Source organism: Zootoca vivipara, chromosome 8, assembly GCF_965207765.1.
Source record: "Zootoca vivipara chromosome 8, rZooViv2.hap1.1, whole genome shotgun sequence".
NCBI lineage: Eukaryota > Metazoa > Chordata > Lepidosauria > Squamata > Lacertidae > Zootoca > Zootoca vivipara.
The window spans coordinates 65557455-65578563 of record NC_142591.1 but is presented as its reverse complement, the minus strand read 5'-3'; the positions used below and the strand labels follow the sequence as shown (position 1 = coordinate 65578563).

At 41.4% G+C, this 21109-nt stretch overlaps 1 protein-coding gene across 5 annotated transcripts in view; it reads right to left on the bottom strand.

Annotated features, from left to right (window-relative positions):
• VPS13B (vacuolar protein sorting 13 homolog B) overlaps positions 1-21109 on the bottom strand; it is a 384018-nt gene that overhangs the window by 220890 nt on the left and 142019 nt on the right. For all 5 annotated transcript variants that reach the window (XM_035126124.3, XM_035126121.3, XM_035126123.3 and 2 more), the window contains exon 20: positions 10512-10621. In XM_035126124.3, coding sequence (XP_034982015.3) covers positions 10512-10621 — 110 coding nt within the window. The remainder of the gene's footprint in view (positions 1-10511; positions 10622-21109) is intronic.

Here is a 21109-nt window from a genome sequence, read left to right as displayed (position 1 = left end):
TAACCATTTCCTGATCCATAACAGTGTTAGGATCTCTTACTCGCAAGTAGGACCCTGACAGAGACATATGCCTGAATGGCATGTCCTCTCCCTCCTGGTCGATTGTTTGGGAGCTTCAAAAGCATTCTTCAGCCCGAACATCACAGTGACTGATGTCAACTGATCCACAGAGTTTGCACAATTGCGTAACAGAACTCAGCAGCACAGCATTTGGCTAATCTACATTTATTTACATAAAATACACTTGGAGCACTGCAACATGGCTCCCTCTCTCTCTAGCATCAGACAGCAAAGAGAATGAACAAAGGACAATAGTCCCACTTCAGGAAACACGGTAACACAAACATCCTGTCTTCGTCACTTCCCACTGTGGAATGAAGACATATACCATCATGTGATAGACAACAATCCCATGAATGCAAACAAGGGGAATGAATCTCCAACAAACAGTACCTCTCCTCTTGGGCAGTTATGCATGAAGCCAGTTCTTCATACTAAGACTAGAGCACGGGTGTCAAACACAAGGCCTGGGGCCCAAATCCGGCCCGCCAGACCTCGTCATGTGGCCCGCCGAGCGCCCCAGCCAGCGGGACCCAGCAGCGAGACCTTGCTGCTGAAGCGCCGCGCCGATAAAGCGCCAACAAACAGCTGGGTAGAAAGGCGGCTGGAGCAGCGCTGCGTGGAGCACCCCAAGCCACAGCAGGAGAAGGAGGAGGCAGCTTGCCAGGTCAGCGCCCAGCAGCGCCGCACAGAGAGTCCCGAGCCTCTGCAACGCAGCAGTGCTCTGTAGCACTTTGAATCCTCCTCCTCCTGCCACGGCTCGGCGCCTGGAAACGGCTGCTGCTGCTGCTGCAGCACAGACAAAGCACCCAGCAGCGCCACGTGGAGGAGGAGGAGGATTCAAAGTGCTACAGAGCACTGCTGCATCCCAGAGGCTCGGGACTCTCCGTACGGCGCTGCCGGGCACCGACCCGGCAAGCCGCCGCCTTCTCCTCTTGCCTCACCTCCTCCTCCTCCGGCTCAGCCTCATGAACGTGAGCTCAGCAGCGGCTCAGCCTCACGAACGTGCAACTCTGAGGCTTTACACACGTCTCCTAAAACGGACACCCGCTGCCTCACACTGCACGGGAAATGCTTTTTGCCCCTAGGTCCCTTCGCACTCTTTTCTGGCGCTGAATCATGGCAGCGACCCCCCCTTGCCTTTCTTTCTTCCTCTCTCTCGTTCTTATTCTTTCTTTCCCTCTCCTTCCTTACTTCTTTATCTCTGTCTTCTCTCCTTCTTTTTCTTTCCTTCCTCTCTCCCTCCTGCTCCCTCTTTTCTTTCTTTCTTTCTTTCTTTCTTTCTTTCTTTCTTTCTTCCTTCCTTCCTTCCTTCCTTCCTTCCTTCCTTCCTTCCGTCCTTCCCATCTTTCTTCCTCTCCCTCATTCTTATTCTTTCTTTCCCTCTCCTTCCTTCCTTCTTTATCTCTGTCTTCTCTCCCTCTTTCTTTTTCTTTCCTTCTTTATTCCCTTCCTTCTTTCCTACTCTTCTTTCTCTCCCCTCTTTCCTTCCTCTCTCCCTCCTGCTCCCTCTTTTCTTTCTTTCTTTCTTTCTTCCTTCCTTCCTTCCTTCCTTCCTTCCTTCCTTCCTTCCTTCCTTCCGTCCTTCCGTCCTTCCCATCTTTCTTCCTCTCCCTCATTCTTATTCTTTCTTTCCCTCTCCTTCCTTCCTTCTTTATCTGTCTTCTCTCCCTCTTTCTTTTTCTTTCCTTCTTTATTCCCTTCTTTCCTACTCTTCTTTCTCTCCCCTCTTTCCTTCCTTCCTCTCTCCCTCACACTCCCTCTTTTCTTCCTTCCTTCCTCCCTCCCCTCCCCTCCCTCTCCCTCTCCTCAGAAACATAGGATGCTGCTTTATACTTCTGGCCCTTAAACCCTGGAACCAGGAGAACAGCTCCAGTGAGTCAACCTCAGCCAGTCCCTTTGGTGAAGGGTGGTGGCTCACTGGCAGAACATCTGTCCTGCGTGCAGAAGGACCCCAGCATCTCCAGGTACCAGTTGCTCTGCAAAGCTCCTGCATGAAACCCTAGCAAGTCTCCACCACCCAGTGCAGTTACCAAAAATCATTTTTCAATAAATTGTACAATAATTGTACATTTGAATATCTACTTGCCATTATTCTGACTATGTTAGTTATTACTTACATTATTACAAAAAACAGTAATAATTGAATGCAGTGACAATAATTTATGATAATAAAGAGTGGACACATAGTCCTACAGATACAACCGGCCCTTTGAGGGTGACCAAACTGCTGATGCGGCCCCCGATGAATTTGAGTTTGACACCCCTGGACTAGAGGATTGCAGTGACACCTCAAGTCTAGCTCTTAATTCTATGATTGGATGCCAGTATAAAGAAGATAGGATTGCTACATGTCATTTTAATTCTGAGTTACAATTCTAAAAAAATAAAAATAAAATACAACTGTCGTCTTAAGAAAAAGTACGAAAGAAGGCCTTTCCCTCCTCTGTTCTCAACTACTGACCATACTGTTGCCAAGATGCTACTATGTCAAATATAAAAGAAAGCTGAAAACCTAGCAAAACAAAAGTCGGAGACAGTACAACTAGTTTGATGCAAAAACATGGCTTGAAAATATAGTCAGTTTGGTATAACAGTAGAGAAGGGTAAATATTGTACACTATGCTATTTGAAATGAAGGAGAAATAAAAATGATCACAGCCAGAGAAAGATGGAAAAGATTATGGCCATGTACTGGGTGCTGATCTGGACAATGAAACAGCTGTTTCATCTTTGCTCACTGCACTCAGGCTTGAAGCTGAAGCTGATGACACCCAATACAATTTTGCCAGCTTTTTGGCACTGCTGGCTGTAACTATAAAGTAAATGAAAGATCAATCTTAAACTGGGTGGAAAATGATCAAGATGTTGGGTTTTAGCCACAAACCAGCAAGGAAATTGCAGTTGGAAAAAATAGCAAATGACAACTGCACCACAGCTGGAGAACATGAGAAGGATTCTTATGCAAGTGATACAACATTGATTTGTTATCTCTGTCACTTCTGCACAGCCACCTTAACGTTAGAAGAAAACACTCACCGGTTAACTAGAAGAAGAAAACACTCACCAGTTAACAGAAAACTAAGCAACTGGAATGTATTTATGAGAATTAAAGATTTCAATTATTCAAATATAACTATGCTAATTATGTCAATTATCTCTAGAATTAAAGATTTCAATTATTCAAATATAACTATGCTAATTATGTCAATTATCTCTAGAAAACTGCTTAATAATGAGAAAATACAACAATCAGAATTGTTCTGCATTATATCTGCATTCCGATATACTTTACATTTAATTGATTCCAGAAATGTCTTACAAAATTAACAACATCTCAATTCACTGATATGATCAATAGGGTTTCATTTTAAATTTTAAGAAACTGTTTAAATTTTGTGACCTCTTTGGTTAGTTGCATCACATTAAACTGCCAGACAAACAAACACCGAAAGCAGATCCTGATCTACTTCACAGGATCAAGTAAACTAGGTCAGGATCCATCTTTCGCATCAAGATGGCAGGCCGATTTGATTTCAAAACTATTTTTTTTTGTTTCTTAGAATCTGCTAGCAACACCAAGTACGATGCTGCTTGTGTCCTTTGAACAAATACCAACAGTTGCCTAGCAGTTGCTTCAGCGACAATTCAGTTTTGCAATACCGAGAAATAGTTGAGTCTTTTTAGTCCACCTACATTTACATGTCTCTTTTCTGTAAAAGAAGAAAATTAGTAATTTTGCAACAAGACTATTGGATGTGAATAAAGCAAAATCAGGCGGAATAAATGACACTTACTTAAGGAATGGCACATCCCATTTTGATGTGTCAGGCAAAATGCAAAGTACTGTCCCTACTCTGCCCCGTAGCCACCTCTGCCGTCTCCTCTGCCAACAGCACCAACCACAGAGAAGCGGCACCAGCGAGATCTTATGTGATCTCTCGCGCTCTGTGAGATCTTGCAATATTTTGGCAAGTTCTCTCCGGAAATCAGTGCTGATGCCAGTGCCACTTCTCCACCAGTGGTGGAGGCAGCAGGCTGGGGGTGGGACCCACATGGGTGTTGCCTGAGGCAGCTGCTTCACCCTACTTCATGGGTGGGCTGTCCCTGACTTAGTTCCATGCAGAAACTTTAGGATCAGCATTGAAATTTGGGGGGGGGGTGACCCAAAGATACATAAAAAAAAATCTAAATCCACATTGAAACACAAACATATTAGACTGCTATTCTGGCAAGCCAATAACACAATGTGAAAAGGAGAGGAAGCATGCAACGGTTTTAGCATGCATCACACCACAAACTGTTTTTAAAATTCTCCAAGTTTGGAAAGTAGGTTCTGTGAGTTCAACAACAGGAGCTGTGAAGCAAAAGGAAAGGAAAAGCCAGAGGACACAGGAAGATCTGGCGTGTGCACTTTGGACTGACTCAGTCACAACATTCTGCTTCAATAAGCCACATGAGCTTTCTGAAAGAATGCATTATTTAAAAGAAGTGCTCAGTTATTTTTGGGGCTCTGAAAACATCTGGGCAATGGCACCGTGTATGAAGTATTAAAAATTTCAAATTCTCATCTCTGGAATGCTAAGGATGTATGACTAAAAAATAATAAATAATAATTTCACAGCTCAGAAAGGGTTGTGATGACGGATTTATGCTATTTTGTTCCCCAGAAAGGAGAGAATTGAATTAGGCTCCTGAACAATGCAGTGTGTTTTACTAGTGCATTATTTCTTTTTTGTATTTTTATTATTATTCTTTCCATTTATAATGTACGGTATATAAAACAGAGGTAACAATTGCAGCAGGCAAAAATTAACAGATGAAAAACAAAGCCATAAAATATGCATGTAGAATGAATAGTTGCACATGAGTTAAAAAAACAAAGACTGGTGCACTATTTCTGAAATCCAAAATGAACTAAAGCAATCAAAGAAGTGAGATTTCAGCTTACTTATTCAACATCATTATTGGAAACACTTTTCTACTGGAGGCTACTACAACTGAGCAAAATATAATGAATAGCTCCATATTTCAAAAACAGTTTTACTTACATAGAATAATACACTGTCACCTTTATTACATTACCATTTTGGAACTGGCATGACGGCAATAAAAGAGAGTCACACAACAATAAAAATAAAACCTTATACTTTTCAATATAAAGTCACAGCCATTTCCTGGTATACAAAGAAATGGATGTGTGCCAACTATCAAGCTGCAGTTACTGGTGCTACATTTTCTTCAAAGGCAATTTACGGGGGTTTTACATTAAAAATCTAGACTCAGCCACTATAATGGACATGATCTGAAGACACATGATACAGCCACTTTGTTAATGCTAAGCAGGACTGGTTTGGTCTATGCCTGAATGGGAGACCAAAAAGAAATCCTATTTATACTACTCTGAGTTCTATAGAAGGAAGATGGAATATAAATGGATGGGGGGAGAGAGAGAATATAATTGGGTGACACACCTAATTAATAGCAAAGTAAACAGCAATAAAGAAGTGGCAAAATATCCAATAGCATATTTATTATAAAAACAGCTTTTCACGTTTTCTGTTTTGATTCTGCACGTATCCTTTGTACAACATCCACTGGAGCACAAATTAGCATTTATTTTAGAATAAAATTGCATATTTTTACATTTTTATTTGGTGCCTCAAGTTGGAGCCAAGGGGCCAAGTCCACCATTATTACCAATTTCCACTGATAGAACAGTTGTATAGCACTGGAATTGTCTTAAGGGGAAGTAGGGCAAATTTCTGACACATTTTTGGCACAGATCCCTCTTCTATAGAGCTCACACCCTGGGTCTCACTCACATGTGTGGTTTATGATGTCTGAACCAATGTAACCATTGTTGGGCTCTCAGACAAGAGACTGAAACTATTACTAGTCATGCTTCGTTGACCGGAGTACCTAACATCTGAAGTGGGCCATAGTCCTTCAACACTATTGTCCAGATTATCTTCACGCAGAGTGGTTGAGTGTGTGCCAATTGCACACAGAGAAAAGTGGGACCTGAATGACCTTTTTGTGACATGAAACCTCCTCCTCCTCCTCTCTGGATGACCCTAAGACAACGCTTAATAAAGAACAGCAAGGGTGTTGTTGTTGAGAACCGTAGAATCACCAATAGTATGGAGATGATTTAGACTGTAACTGGTCCTCATATCAACAAATAAACCTTCCACGTCAATAAACTATTAACTCTCACTGTTCTCATTTCTTCGTGCAAAGTGTTATGGTAATTGCAAGTATATACCGGACGTTTTACTACACTGTATGCTGGATGAAGAGGAATCGCACATACAAAGGGACGTGAGTGGAGAACTCTGGTCTGCACCAAGGTAAGGAGTTGTATATGACTCTGCTTCTGACAGCAACACATCAGGCACAGACATTAGTAAATGAAAGCCTTTCTCTAACAGACATCTACACCTACCGGTAACGCTGCACAGCCATGCAGCCTCATTTCACTCATGATTCCCCTTCATGCAATGCACACGTGTCTTAATTTTGTGTCTAAATTGATCTCCACTAGAAAATTGTATTTCAAGGAAGGCTGACAAATATAGAACACTACAGTTATTTTTAATGCAGATATTGTCTTGATGTAGACCAGATGGTTAGAGGAGAACACATGTGGACATATGCTTTCCCCCCCTCTTTTGAACAGTCACAAGATTGTATAGAATGCACAATAATTACATGGCTTTTACCTAACCTTTTAATGCATCACTGTGGAAAATATCTAAAGCCACAGAGCAAGCATTACGGGGTATATTTTCAAAGCTGAGGAAGAGGCTTTGTATTTGTTGAAGTCAATGGGATTAATGCGGCCAAACCCATATGTTTTTTTTAAAAAAAACACTAACTAAAATGTAGCAAATAGTAGACTGACCTTCAAAGTGAGCTTTATCAAAGGTACTCAAGTTGACATTTCCCCTGAATGAATGTTAACTATTTTAAGCCCTAAATTTAAGTATTCAGCCATAGATCAGAGAAAATGCTACAGTAAACTATAACTATTTATTTATGCTAAAAAATGCACATGCTGAGAGAGCTGGTGTGGTGGCCAGAGTGTCACCGCAGGACTAGGAGGACCAAATTTCAAATCTCAACACAGCTATGAAGGCTATTTGGTGAATTAGGCCTGCTACCATCTCCTGGCCTTATTTGCCTCAAACAGTTGTTATGAGAGTAAAAAATGCATAGGGTAGAGACATGTACCACCTTGAGGAAACATGTGCCATATGTTAGTTAGTTAGTTAGTTAGTTAGTCAGTTAGTTAGTTAAAACAAAATAAAAAATTCCTTCCAGCAGCACCTTAGAGACCAACTAAGTTTGTCATTGGTATGAGCTTTCGTGTGCATGCACACTTCTTCAGATACCACAGATGTGAAACTGTGTGCTCTGCACATACACACACACACACACACACAGAGAGAGAGAGAGAGAGAGAGAGAGAGAGAGAGAGAGAGAGAGAGAGAGTAAAAGAAAAGGAAGAGTACTTCTAAAAAAAATATTAGTTGTTTGATTAAACAAGAATGTATCACATATCACTTTATTGATAGAAATAGTACTTAAAAATATATGTAATCCAAATTTCTTAAATTTCTTGTTACATCAATAGGATAGTGCAGATGAGAACTCCGGCTGCAGAGCCTATATGTAGTATAGGAACATGACTTACACACTTAAGCAATCTTGTCCCAGCAGACAAATTGGATTTGCTGTGGGCCTACAAGGCCTAAATATCTTGATTGTATCCCTGATTACTTTTTCTTTGATTTTCAGGTTAGCCTTTTTTCCTTCTTCTGAACCTGACCCCCTACCCCAATTCAAAATCAGGGGCAAGCTGGCTGGAGAGAAACTTGTTTTATTTGTTCCTTATGTACCCCTATTACGTTTATATCCATCCCACCTTTCTTCCTGGGAGCTCAAGGTGACATTCATGAGTCTTCTTTTCCCCATGCTATCCTCAAAGGAACCATGTGAGGTGGGTTAGCCTGAGAGACGGTGACTGGCCCTGTCACATGGTGAGTTTCATGGCTAATTTTAATCCTGGTCTCCTAGGTCCTACTCCACTTAAATATCCTTCCACCATATCCTGCATTTGGGGGCGAGGGGGGATGTAGAAGTGAATAAGCTAGAGAAGGAAAAAAATCTATCCACATAGGTTTGGAAAATTATGAAATCCCTTATTAACAGTCCTGTGTAGTACCTTTAAGATTAACCAATTCAGGAGGCAATCCTGTACATACTTACCAAGGAGTAATCCCCATAGAATTGAGTGGGGCTTACTTCTGAGTAATGTACAGCTTTATATTACTCAGAAATTGTGGCAGCAGAGACCCCCTTCTGAACCAAAGTAAGACACTTTTAGTTAGGTGCTTTTAGTCAAACTGCAATGCTTGAAGTATCCACAGTAATTTGCGGGGGGGGGGAGGGAACCAGAACAACTTGGCCACCCACTGCCCATGCGTACATGACCTCCTCGCAGCCCCACTAAGTCTAGTGGGCACCAGCCACCCCATTAAATAAGTATATTAGACTTTGAAAGCATATTTCACACTGGGTCATTTCCTGTTTTGCAGCCCACAAGCACAACAACCATTCTGCTACTGGGAACATTGCTCTCAGCTCACAGTGCAACAGCCCAATCTATTGAGTGTTTTGTGCTTGTGACAGATGCTGCACAGCCACTAGGGCAGCAGTTATTATTGTTACATTCTGTGACGGTTAAGTTTGTGCAATGTCATCAACTCCCAAACCTTTCCCACTAACTTTATATTCCCCTTTTGTTAATGCATATACTGTTTAAAGATCAGGTGCGTCCCTAGGTGTTGTGGCATCAGCAGCACAGCTTAGACTCTGGACAGCCTGGGCGATAATCATAACTGGATGATATACTCGGAAAATTATGAACTTGATTTTCCATAAATTTAACTGAGCTTGTTATTTGCTTTTCCTTTTAAAAAAGAAAGAAATACTGTATTTTACCAGTGATCAATGAAGAAAGTCAGAAGGTATTATGCAGATTTATGCAGGCATTCATAAACTTTTTCATGGATCTTTACTATTTCTTTAAAATGCTGAATGTCCACACTGTTCACTATTCAAAATGGGGGGGGGGGGGAAATGTTCAGATACATGCGGAAGCCAAATGCAGATATGGGAAAACATCCTCTTTTGCCCCTAAAGCACTAACCACATAGTTGCAACAGGAACTACATAGATCCATATTCAAATATGTAACAGCCGCTACGATTTGGCTTGTGCTTTCATTTGCAGTGGGAAAAGCACAAATATGACAGATGTTGCTATATTCTGAAGGCATTAGGCTCCTAACTAAAGTTACGTTTAAAGAATAATGTTCAGAACAATACAATGCCGTGTTCAACTTTTAGCTAGCCATTAAAGAAGCAGCTTAACAAATTAACATTTTGATTTAAAACTCATATTAATCCTATCTGCAAATATATAATTCAGATGTTGGTGAAGTGTAACTCCCATCTTCCCTGCCTTTTGGCCATTTTCTCTAGGGCTGATGGGAATTGGAGTCCAACAACATTTGGACAGCCACAGGTTAGCCTCTCCTGCTGCAGAGTATGCTACCTATAGTATATTATTACATACGGGTCAGAAAACGTAGTGTGGATATCAATGAATCACTAAGTGAGGTAAGGAATACACCCCCTGCACCCCCTAAACCTGTTGTGTGGGTTCCCCCAACTCTCTAGAGAAGATTTAGGGGGTGTGGGAGGTATGTGGGGAAAGTAGGGGGGGGAGTCCCATTGTGATGTGTGGACCTCATTCCTTACTTCCCAGGGCTCAGAGAACATACTTCACACAGTCAGAAAACTGGTTCTTTGTAGCTGCCCTTCAGTGGTGGCATGCTTACCCCCTAGAGGACAGCCAAAGAAATATCTGGCTATCTTCTTAAAAATAATGTAACTTTTTTCTTTTAATCTGGCCATAAATCATTAAAATGAAGTCAGTTTTCACATAAATTACTTGTTTAAAGATACATTTTTTACATTAGAGGGGATTTTGTCCTGTTGATTTTATTAGTTACATTTTCAATGATGTTGTCCTCAAAATGGGTAAACTAAAATAGATAGGAGATGATAGATAGATAGATAGATAGATTAGATGATAGATAGATAGATAGATAGATAGATAGATAGATAGATAGATAGATAGATAGATAGATGATAGGTAGGTGATGGACAGAACCACACACTTATACAGTGAACATAAAACAGCTAACAAAACAGAAGACTCCTATTTTTAACAATAAGCACAAGTGTGCTTCTACTATTGAAGAACAGCAAGATACTTATAAGAGATGCAGGGTGATGGCATTCATTTCTTTCCCACTAATGTAGACAAGACATTCTACTTAAGTACACACAAAGAGAAGGCATTTCAGTATTTCTTACCTGCTGCATCGGCCTGCTGCTTCGCTTCTGAGGCTGGTACGTGAGCCAAGTATATAAAATCGGATCGATATTGACTGTTAAGCCCTGCATGCTGGCCAAAAGCACGGCTCCTACATAACAACAAAAATAACAAAGATGTACACATTACACACAAGGGGGGGAAATGTTTTTAAAAATCCCTCTCATCTCGGACAGACCGTGGGTAGTAATATCCCAAACACCTATACTCGTTATTTTCTACAGAACCCCATATATAACTCTGGGGGAGTTTACAATACAAAACAAACAGTATACAGTAAAAGTCAACATTAGAAGGAAGGTTGGGGAGTGGCAGCTGCAATGCAGGGTACTCTCTCATTACACAGTACTTTTTGGAGGGACCCATTCCATGGTTTTGAGTTCAAAAATTGCAATTATTTTCCATTGAGTAGCCACAGGCAGAATACACTTTGAAAACTGAATTACTGAGTTAGAGCATCAGGTGAGTTTATGTGCACACCAGCCACCACATTTTTCCATGTATAAGACTATTTTTTTCCTTTAAAAACCATGCTAAAATGTTGAGGTCGTCTTCTACATGGGTAGTGCATAGGGTAGACATTTGATTGGTTGCTGCCGCAGCTGTCAATTACTGTTGTGCATGTTATTGGTTGCTGCGTCAATGGGTGGTGTTGATTGGCTGACGCTCTGGCAGTTGGGCGGGCGATAGTTTCTGCCAGCGATGGGACGCAGATTTTGTGATGTGTGCAGGTGAGCAATTTTTGGCAATTCCCCCCCCCCAAAAAAGGTCGACAACTCTGTGCCATCTCCCCCAATTTTCTTAAATCTGAGTCCCTAAAAAATAGGGGGCATCTTATACATAGGAACGTCTTATAGATGGAAAAGTAAGGTACTTCCTATAATAATACTGAGCTGGCAAGTTTATTTTACAACAGCACTGGCCTCTCTCTCTCTCTCTCTCTCTCTCTCTGTGTGTGTGTGTGTGTGTGTGTGTGTGTGTGTGTGTACTTAGTGAGAGCCCTTATACATTGCCATGGGAATACTACGTCAAAAGATGAAAACATAAAAGACTTCTAGGTCATGGTTACATAGTATCTAATTCAATTAAAATACCAAAACTGAGGAGTTGATCTTGTTCTCCTAAAAGTTAGTAAAAGAAGAAGAAAATCTATCAGCTCTACTGGTATCAGGGTCTCATCATAAATTTGCAGAAGATTTTTAGAGACAGGTGTTGGACAAATGCCTTTTCTTTTTTAGAAATAATTATAGTAACTCAAATTTATTGAAATTCATTCCAAAATGTCTTAAGCATATTTAATTATTAATAAATCTTACATGGATTTCAATAGGCTTTTTTTTTGCAATAAACCAGTGTAGGATTGTAGTATGAGTGCAATGGCCCTTAATTAACTGCAGTTTCCAAACAAGTAGCAAGTCAGCCTTTGTTGTCAATTTTTTGGCCACTCTTGTATCTGGCAAATAATGGAATATACAGAGCTAAAGCCACTTGCCTCTGTGCAATGTATATTAACATAGAAGTAGCCATACATATGCCAGCTCAGAAACCTTCCACATTTTTCATTAAAGAGATATTGGAAACATTATTGCAACCACAAAATCCATAATGTGTTGAATAAGGCAGTAAATAAATATACATGTGAATAAAAAACCCATTTACTTAAAAAAAATTAAGACTTGAAAATATTTTTGCAAATGCTCTGGGGGTTTTTTCATACCGTATGAAGTGTCATATTCTTTCATGCTTACATGATCCAGTGGAGGAGGCTTCTAAGTAAACACTAAGCATCATAAAACAATTATCATACCGCTGTCCTTTGCAAGTAGACAGCTATTAAGAGAAACTAATTAGAGTTTAAATGATTCCCAAGCATTTAACATTCTTAAAGCTAAAATAGTAATGCATTTTTTTGTAATCTAATACTCAGTATAAATATTCAGTATGAAACTACATGGCATTTGTTTTCTACACGGCATAGCAAACTTCGCCATTCTACTAATGTGAAAGGTTTCTGTAGCTAAGAATATGATTCTGGCAAGCATATATTTTAGTAATGGAGGTGGCAGCAAGAGACTCCAGTAAACTAACAAGAAGCATTCTAAACAATCGTAGTCTATTAGTATTACACAAGTTGATATGGCTAATAAAACATATTCAGCTTCCAATATCCCTGGCATAGGCAAACTCGGCCCTCCACATGTTTTGGGACTACAACTCCCATCATCCTTGACCACTGGTCCTGTTAGCTAGGGATGATGGGAGTTGTCCCAAAATATCTGGAAGGCCGAGTTTGCCTATGCCTGTAATATCCAATGGAAAAACTAAGGTGGCTGTCTATGTAACGCAGAAGGGGTGTGGGTGGGTGCATGTTTGAGTGTGGTTTTAATGCACATGAGCCTATAAATAGCACAACTTATCCCATATGAATGTAAGCAAACAACATTCATTTTGTATACAAGACAATCTGGTACATAACAGATCTATAAATCACTGAAAGGAAATATCCAACTGTCTCTAATTTTAGTATAGCAGACAACATTTGGTGTTTTGATGCTACTGCATACTGCCAAAACACTGACATTCCACACATACTTTTCCAATTGGATCCTCCAGAGTACTGTGATAATTTTCAGTTATAGCTGAAGCAGAGGCTAAAGAGTCTCTTATACAGCATGAAAATTCAAACACACACACACACACACACACACACACACACACACACACACAAGTTTTATCACATAAGAATCAAAATTCCATGAGGTTTTGCCATAGACTTCAATGGAATGTGCCTGCATTTCATTCTGAAACCATGAAATGCACCCCCACTCTCAGAAATCAACAATTCTCCTGTTAAGCATCTATGCATAATATAAGAAACTAAATTATTTTCTGCAGTAATAAAGTTTTCTGTGAAAAAAGAAATATAATTTTCCTGCTGTTCCCTAAAGACTACTTTCAAGGATGCCCTTGCCCTGGCATACCCAGTATGTCAAGATGGTGGAATAAGGCATTTTCACTGGTTGTACTCAAGCTTTGGAACTGCCCTACAAAGGTGCTCATCTTGTCTCCCTCTAATGTCCTTCAGATGGATTGTATAAACCTTCCTTTTGGGGCTTTAGCCCATGAGCAATAATAGCTTTCTCACTGAATTGCTTTTAACTTAGTGTAACAAGTTTGGTTAATTTGCCTTGAATGGCTGTTTGCACTTCTTATCTTTTTAGTTAAGTGTGCAGCTTTTAGTTTTTCATTATTCTAAAGTTATTTTAATTATTGTTAGCTGCCTTGCTAACAATTAACAATTAAGAAACGATTAACAATTAAGAAGAGACAAGAGTATAAATGCTTTAAATCAAGGGTGGTTAAAACCTTTTCAGCCCAATGACCACCTTCTCTCATGGGCTGCCTTCCACAAGCAGGCCAGACACAGTGGTAGGTGGAGCTTTTTTATATATAGGTTTTGTAAAGCCATGTTTTCAGTCCTCTGGAAAGAAAAGCAAGAGGCAGAGTAATGTAGATTATGTTTGCTCTAACTTACAGAAAATGTTCCATTAAAACCAACTCTTTGCTTGTTCCAGGTACTGTGCACCTTGACTGGCTAGGGGCCATTGTCTGCTGCTCCACTTCAGACATCAAAATGTCTTTGACAAGTCCTGGTGGTTTTAGACATATCATTCATGAAAGTGATCTAGAGAGTGTTGCTAGTTCAGTGAAATGCTCCTGGATTAAATGGGTTATCTAAACCCATTTCAGCCAGGCTTCAGTCTTGGTTGCAAAGCCGCTACTAGAGTAACACTGGGGGACGTCTGTGGGCCCCTGTTAGCATAAATCCTCTGCATGGCACAGATGCTGCATGTGGATGAATGTTTACTTTATGTGATTGCTGTAACTTTCCCACACAAGAGCTCAAGCTGTAACCTGATCTCCTGTCATGTGATGTTCTTTGTTCTCTTTCTACTTTCACTTTCTTCTGAACTGGAGAGTGATGGCTGAACACACACTCTCTGAATAAACGTAGATTAGCACCTACGATTGTTTGCTGTCTTCTTTACCGAAGCCAGTGGCAGTAGTAAGAATATTGGTGATTTACACCCCAATATTCCAACAGTGGTAGCAGAGGATGGTTGAGCTCTGGTTCCGATCTTCGGACCTCTGAAAAGCGTGAAAACAGGCACGTAAACAGGCCTAAATCTGCAGCAGCTGATCCTGAGGAATTTCGCCTGCTTGGGAGTCACCGGTTCCTGCGTTCCAGGGGAGGAAGTGCACGGATAGTCTGCGTTCCTTATCACGGGAGCAGTGAGTAACCGGGACTGATTTATAGCGGCAATAAAACCTCTAAAGCAGCAGCTTAATTGCAAATGCCTGCCGAAAGCCTAATTTGCAGCTTCTTTGTACTTTGAAGTCAGAAGCTAGCAGCACGCTTACAGAAGCAAGATGGCTAAAGCCGGGGATTCAGATCAAACACCCAAGAGTTTGTGTCCTTTGTTAAATGACTCAAATTATGCAACGTGGAGTGTTAAAATGGAATGTGTTCTTATCCGGCAAGGACTTATTGAGTTGATTCAGAACGCACCGCCCGTTTTGCCAGGCCACAGGTGGTTGAATCGCAACGCACAGGCAAGGGCAACAATAGTTCTGCATTTGGACCCATCACAGCTGGTTCATATTCGGAACTTAGATAATGCTTATGATGTTTGGACTCATCTTCGGGACGAGCACCTTAGGTTGCGCGCCGGATCAACAATGTTATACTTTCAGAGATTAATTAATTTGCGTCTGAAGGAGGGAGGAGACCTGAGAGCCCATTTGCATCAGATGCGTCAACTACGCCAGGAGCTAGTTGACAGAAACGTCAATTTGGATGACGACATTTATTGCTTTACAGTGCTAAATAGCCTTCCCAAGTCCTATAATGCTATTGCAGCCCAGCTGGGGGCTCAAGACCCTCAGCAAATGACTGCAGCAGGAATTTATGCTTCATTGCTTAATGAGGAGGACAGGACCCGCGCACAGGCGGAGGCCAACGGGGAGCGCGTCTCACCCTCACCTGGTGCATCTGCAGAGACTGCACAAGCCCTTAAAACTGTGGTCAGATGCCAGTTATGCAATATTCCTGGGCACACAGCCAAGACATGCAGACGACCCCAGAAGGACTCAGGAAGTCAACAACAGGCTTCTGGGCCTAAGGGGCGAGGCAGCGGCGGTAGCGGCAGCAGCAGCAGCGGCAGCAGCAAGGGCCCTACTGCACGCAAAATGCTTGTAATGCTCACTCAGCTTGATGACCAAGACGACGACGGGTCTTATCTGATCATAGATTCGGGATCTTCGCACCATCTGGTCAACGACAAGAGACTGTTCCAGACTTTCGAGAAGCTGGACTCCATCGTGTCACAGGCAGATGGCAATTCCTTGAAATCCATTGGAAAAGGAACTATTTTTCTGAAATCTCTAAATTTGAGTATCAGTAATGTGTATCTTGTTCCAGAGTTGAAGCAAAACCTTTTCAGTGTTTCTCAAATTGATGAGAAGGGGTTTGAGCTGTGTTTTCACAGGGGCACCTGTGTGATTTCTAAAGATGGAGAAGTTCTTTTGACGGGACACAGAGACAAAGATAACCTTTTCAGATTATCTTATGATAAAAGTGATGCATGCTTTAATGTTGTTGATGATTGTTTGACAGGTCCAGAGGAGCCTAAGGTGGCAAAGAAGCAACCAAGCAAGAAAGGTCTAACACGTTGTTTCCAGATCGTTTCTGCTCATGTTTTTGGTCCTATGCCAGAGTCCCTTGGCAAGGCCAAATATTATCTTCTGATAACTGACCACTTCTCTAAGTATACGTGGTTTTATCCTCTGCAAAAGCCTCAGCAGGCTATTGTGAAATTTTCTGAATTTCATGCTAAGGTTGAATTGAAACATGGTTGTAAAATTGAATGTTTATTGACCAATGACATTCCTCTTTTTACTTCACAGGAGTTTCAAGCTTTTTTTGATGACAAAGGCATTCACCACAAGTTTGCCAAAACCCAGGCAGCTTGGGACAAAAGCTTATGTGTTAAGGTTAACACTGAGTTAGAAGCAGGCATGCAAGCGCAACTGCTGAGTTCAGGATTGTCTGAACAACTGTGGGCTGAAAGCATCTCATTTTTCCTTTACCAGTGGCTCAGACAGGTTCCTAAAGGACAGAAACGTTCTCCTTATGAGATTCTGTTCCAACAAAAGCCTGATATGAGCAACACTAAGGTTTTTGGAACCAAAATGTGGGTGGCTTCGCTTGAGGGCAAGCCAGTCCAAAGCATTCTATTGGGTTTTGAGGAAGGTCAATACAGAGTTATGTTGCTTTCTTCCAATGAGGTGATTCTTACTCAAGAGGTAGAACACACTCCTACGCCACAAGAAACATATGTTCTTGATGAATTTCCCATAGGTGCCAATGATTTTGATGATTCCTACACTGACACAAGTTGTAGTGATAATGATTCCTTTGCTGAAGGCTCTACCCCGAGTAGCTCTGACACAGGGGAGACAGTCATACACAAAGGAACTCATGCTGTTTTTAACAGACCATCATCGGATGATGAAAAAGTGCTTGAAGCACTAGATCCACTGTTTACCATTGGTATGAGTTCTCCCAAAAGTCCTGAGGGGGAGAATCTCAGTAAACAGGATTTGCACCTCTCACGCAGGTCTGAGAGGATTAGAAGAGGACCCAAGAGGTATTCTCAGGAGTTTGCCAACACAGCAATTGCAAATTTAGCTGTGCTTAGAACTCCAAAACAGGCAGCAGTCACACAGGCTAAGCCACAACAACAGGTTGTCAAACGCAACACTGTTTCTGTCAACAGAGCAACTGCTCTGGTCCCCTGGAAGCCAAAGCTGGTCAATCCAGTCTCAGAGAGTTCCACAGCAGGAAAGTCCTATTTTGTTTATGACAACTGTCTGTTCACTTCTCTTAATGATGCTCTCACATTTGCATCTTTTTCCATTTTAGGATTCAGGGGAGATGTTAGCATAAATCCTCTGCATGGCACAGATGCTGCATGTGGATGAATGTTTACTTTATGTGATTGCTGTAACTTTCCCACACAGGAGCTCAAGCTGTAACCTGATCTCCTGTCATGTGATGTTCTTTGTTCTCTTTCTACTTTCACTTTCTTCTGAACTGGAGAGTGATGGCTGAACACACACTCTCTGAATAAACGTAGATTAGCACCTACGATTGTTTGCTGTCTTCTTTACCGAAGCCAGTGGCAGTAGTAAGAATATTGGTGATTTACACCCCAATATTCCAACAATTAAGAAACGATTAACAATTAAGAAGAGACAAGAGTATAAATGCTTTAAATCAAGGGTGGTTAAAACCTTTTCAGCCCAATGACCACCTTCTCTCATGGGCTGCCTTCCACAAGCAGGCCAGACACAGTGGTAGGTGGAGCTTTTTTATATATAGGTTTTGTAAAGCCATGTTTTCAGTCCTCTGGAAAGAAAAGCAAGAGGCAGAGTAATGTAGATTATGTTTGCTCTAACTTACAGAAAAAGTTCCATTAAAACCAACTCTTTGCTTGTTCCAGGTACTGTGCACCTTGACTGGCTAGGGGCCATTGTCTGCTGCTCCACTTCAGACATCAAAATGTCTTTGACAAGTCCTGGTGGTTTTAGACATATCATTCATGAAAGTGATCTAGAGAGTGTTGCTAGTTCAGTGAAATGCTCCTGGATTAAATGGGTTATCTAAACCCATTTCAGCCAGGCTTCAGTCTTGGTTGCAAAGCCGCTACTAGAGTAACACTGGGGGACGTCTGTGGGCCCCATGGTGGCTACGCGGTGGGGTCCACACAAGGTTCTATTTTGTCTACCATGCTTTTGTCTACACATGGTTCTGTGAAAAAAGAAATATAATTTTCCTGCTGTTCCCTAAAGACTACTTTCAAGGATGCCCTTGCCCTGGCATACCCAGTATGTCAAGATGGTGGAATAAGGCATTTTCACTGGTTGTACTCAAGCTTTGGAACTGCCCTACAAAGGTGCTCATCTTGTCTCCCTCTAATGTCCTTCAGATGGATTGTATAAACCTTCCTTTTGGGGCTTTAGCCCATGAGCAATAATAGCTTTCTCACTGAATTGCTTTTAACTTAGTGTAACAAGTTTGGTTAATTTGCCTTGAATGGCTGTTTGCACTTCTTATCTTTTTAGTTAAGTGTGCAGCTTTTAGTTTTTCATTATTCTAAAGTTATTTTAATTATTGTTAGCTGCCTTGCTAACAATTAACAATTAAGAAACGATTAACAATTAAGAAGAGACAAGAGTATAAATGCTTTAAATCAAGGGTGGTTAAAACCTTTTCAGCCCAATGACCACCTTCTCTCATGGGCTGCCTTCCACAAGCAGGCCAGACACAGTGGTAGGTGGAGCTTTTTTATATATAGGTTTTGTAAAGCCATGTTTTCAGTCCTCTGGAAAGAAAAGCAAGAGGCAGAGTAATGTAGATTATGTTTGCTCTAACTTACAGAAAATGTTCCATTAAAACCAACTCTTTGCTTGTTCCAGGTACTGTGCACCTTGACTGGCTAGGGGCCATTGTCTGCTGCTCCACTTCAGACATCAAAATGTCTTTGACAAGTCCTGGTGGTTTTAGACATATCATTCATGAAAGTGATCTAGAGAGTGTTGCTAGTTCAGTGAAATGCTCCTGGATTAAATGGGTTCTCTAAACCCATTTCAGCCAGGCTTCAGTCTTGGTTGCAAAGCCGCTACTAGAGTAACACTGGGGGACGTCTGTGGGCCCCATGGTGGCTACGCGGTGGGGTCCACACAAGGTTCTATTTTGTCTACCATGCTTTTGTCTACACATGGTTCTGTGAAAAAAGAAATATAATTTTCCTGCTGTTCCCTAAAGACTACTTTCAAGGATGCCCTTGCCCTGGCATACCCAGTATGTCAAGATGGTGGAATAAGGCATTTTCACTGGTTGTACTCAAGCTTTGGAACTGCCCTACAAAGGTGCTCATCTTGTCTCCCTCTAATGTCCTTCAGATGGATTGTATAAACCTTCCTTTTGGGGCTTTAGCCCATGAGCAATAATAGCTTTCTCACTGAATTGCTTTTAACTTAGTGTAACAAGTTTGGTTAATTTGCCTTGAATGGCTGTTTGCACTTCTTATCTTTTTAGTTAAGTGTGCAGCTTTTAGTTTTTCATTATTCTAAAGTTATTTTAATTATTGTTAGCTGCCTTGCTAACAATTAACAATTAAGAAACGATTAACAATTAAGAAGAGACAAGAGTATAAATGCTTTAAATCAAGGGTGGTTAAAACCTTTTCAGCCCAATGACCACCTTCTCTCATGGGCTGCCTTCCACAAGCAGGCCAGACACAGTGGTAGGTGGAGCTTTTTTATATATAGGTTTTGTAAAGCCATGTTTTCAGTCCTCTGGAAAGAAAAGCAAGAGGCAGAGTAATGTAGATTATGTTTGCTCTAACTTACAGAAAATGTTCCATTAAAACCAACTCTTTGCTTGTTCCAGGTACTGTGCACCTTGACTGGCTAGGGGCCATTGTCTGCTGCTCCACTTCAGACATCAAAATGTCTTTGACAAGTCCTGGTGGTTTTAGACATATCATTCATGAAAGTGATCTAGAGAGTGTTGCTAGTTCAGTGAAATGCTCCTGGATTAAATGGGTTATCTAAACCCATTTCAGCCAGGCTTCAGTCTTGGTTGCAAAGCCGCTACTAGAGTAACACTGGGGGACGTCTGTGGGCCCCATGGTGGCTACGCGGTGGGGTCCACACAAGGTTCTATTTTGTCTACCATGCTTTTAAACATTTATATGAAACTACTGGAAGGTTTGGAGTACAGTTTCACCATTGTATGAATGGCACACAACTCACTCCTTACCACCTGCCTGCTCTCGGCGGGTTTACACTGAAGGAGAGGTATGCAGCTTGGGGATACTTCTGGATTCTTTGCTGTCACTTGAGCTCAGGTGGCCTCAGTGATGGCTCAGTGCCTTCCACCAGCTTCAGTTGTTGACCCAGCTGTGCCCCTATCTGGACAGGGACAGCCTAACTAGTGTTGTCTATGCTCTGGTAACCTCTGCGTTAAATTACTGCAATGTGTTATATGTAGAGCTGCCTCTGAAGACGCTTCGGAAACTTCAGCTGGAGCAGAATTCAGCAGCTAGGTTGTTCATTGGGGCAAGGCAGTTTGAGCCTATAACACAAATCGTGGCCCAACTACACTCCCTGGCAATTAGTTGCTGGGTCCAATTCAAGGTGCTGGTTTTGACCTATAAAGCCTTAAATGGCTCAGGAACACCATACCCTTAAAGACCACCTCTCTCCATATAAACCTACTCACACTTGGGTCCTCATAATCTGAGGCCCTTATTCACGCGCCTCCTCCATGAGAGGTCTGGATGGTGGCAACACAAGTATTTATTTATTACTTGTTATCTATGTGTTAGATTTATATCTCATCAAAAGATCTCAGGGCAGTTCACAAGATCTCTGTAGCTCCCTGTTCGTGGAATGCTCTCCCCAGGGAGGTTTGACTGGCACCTTCATTGTACACCTTTAGGCACCAGAC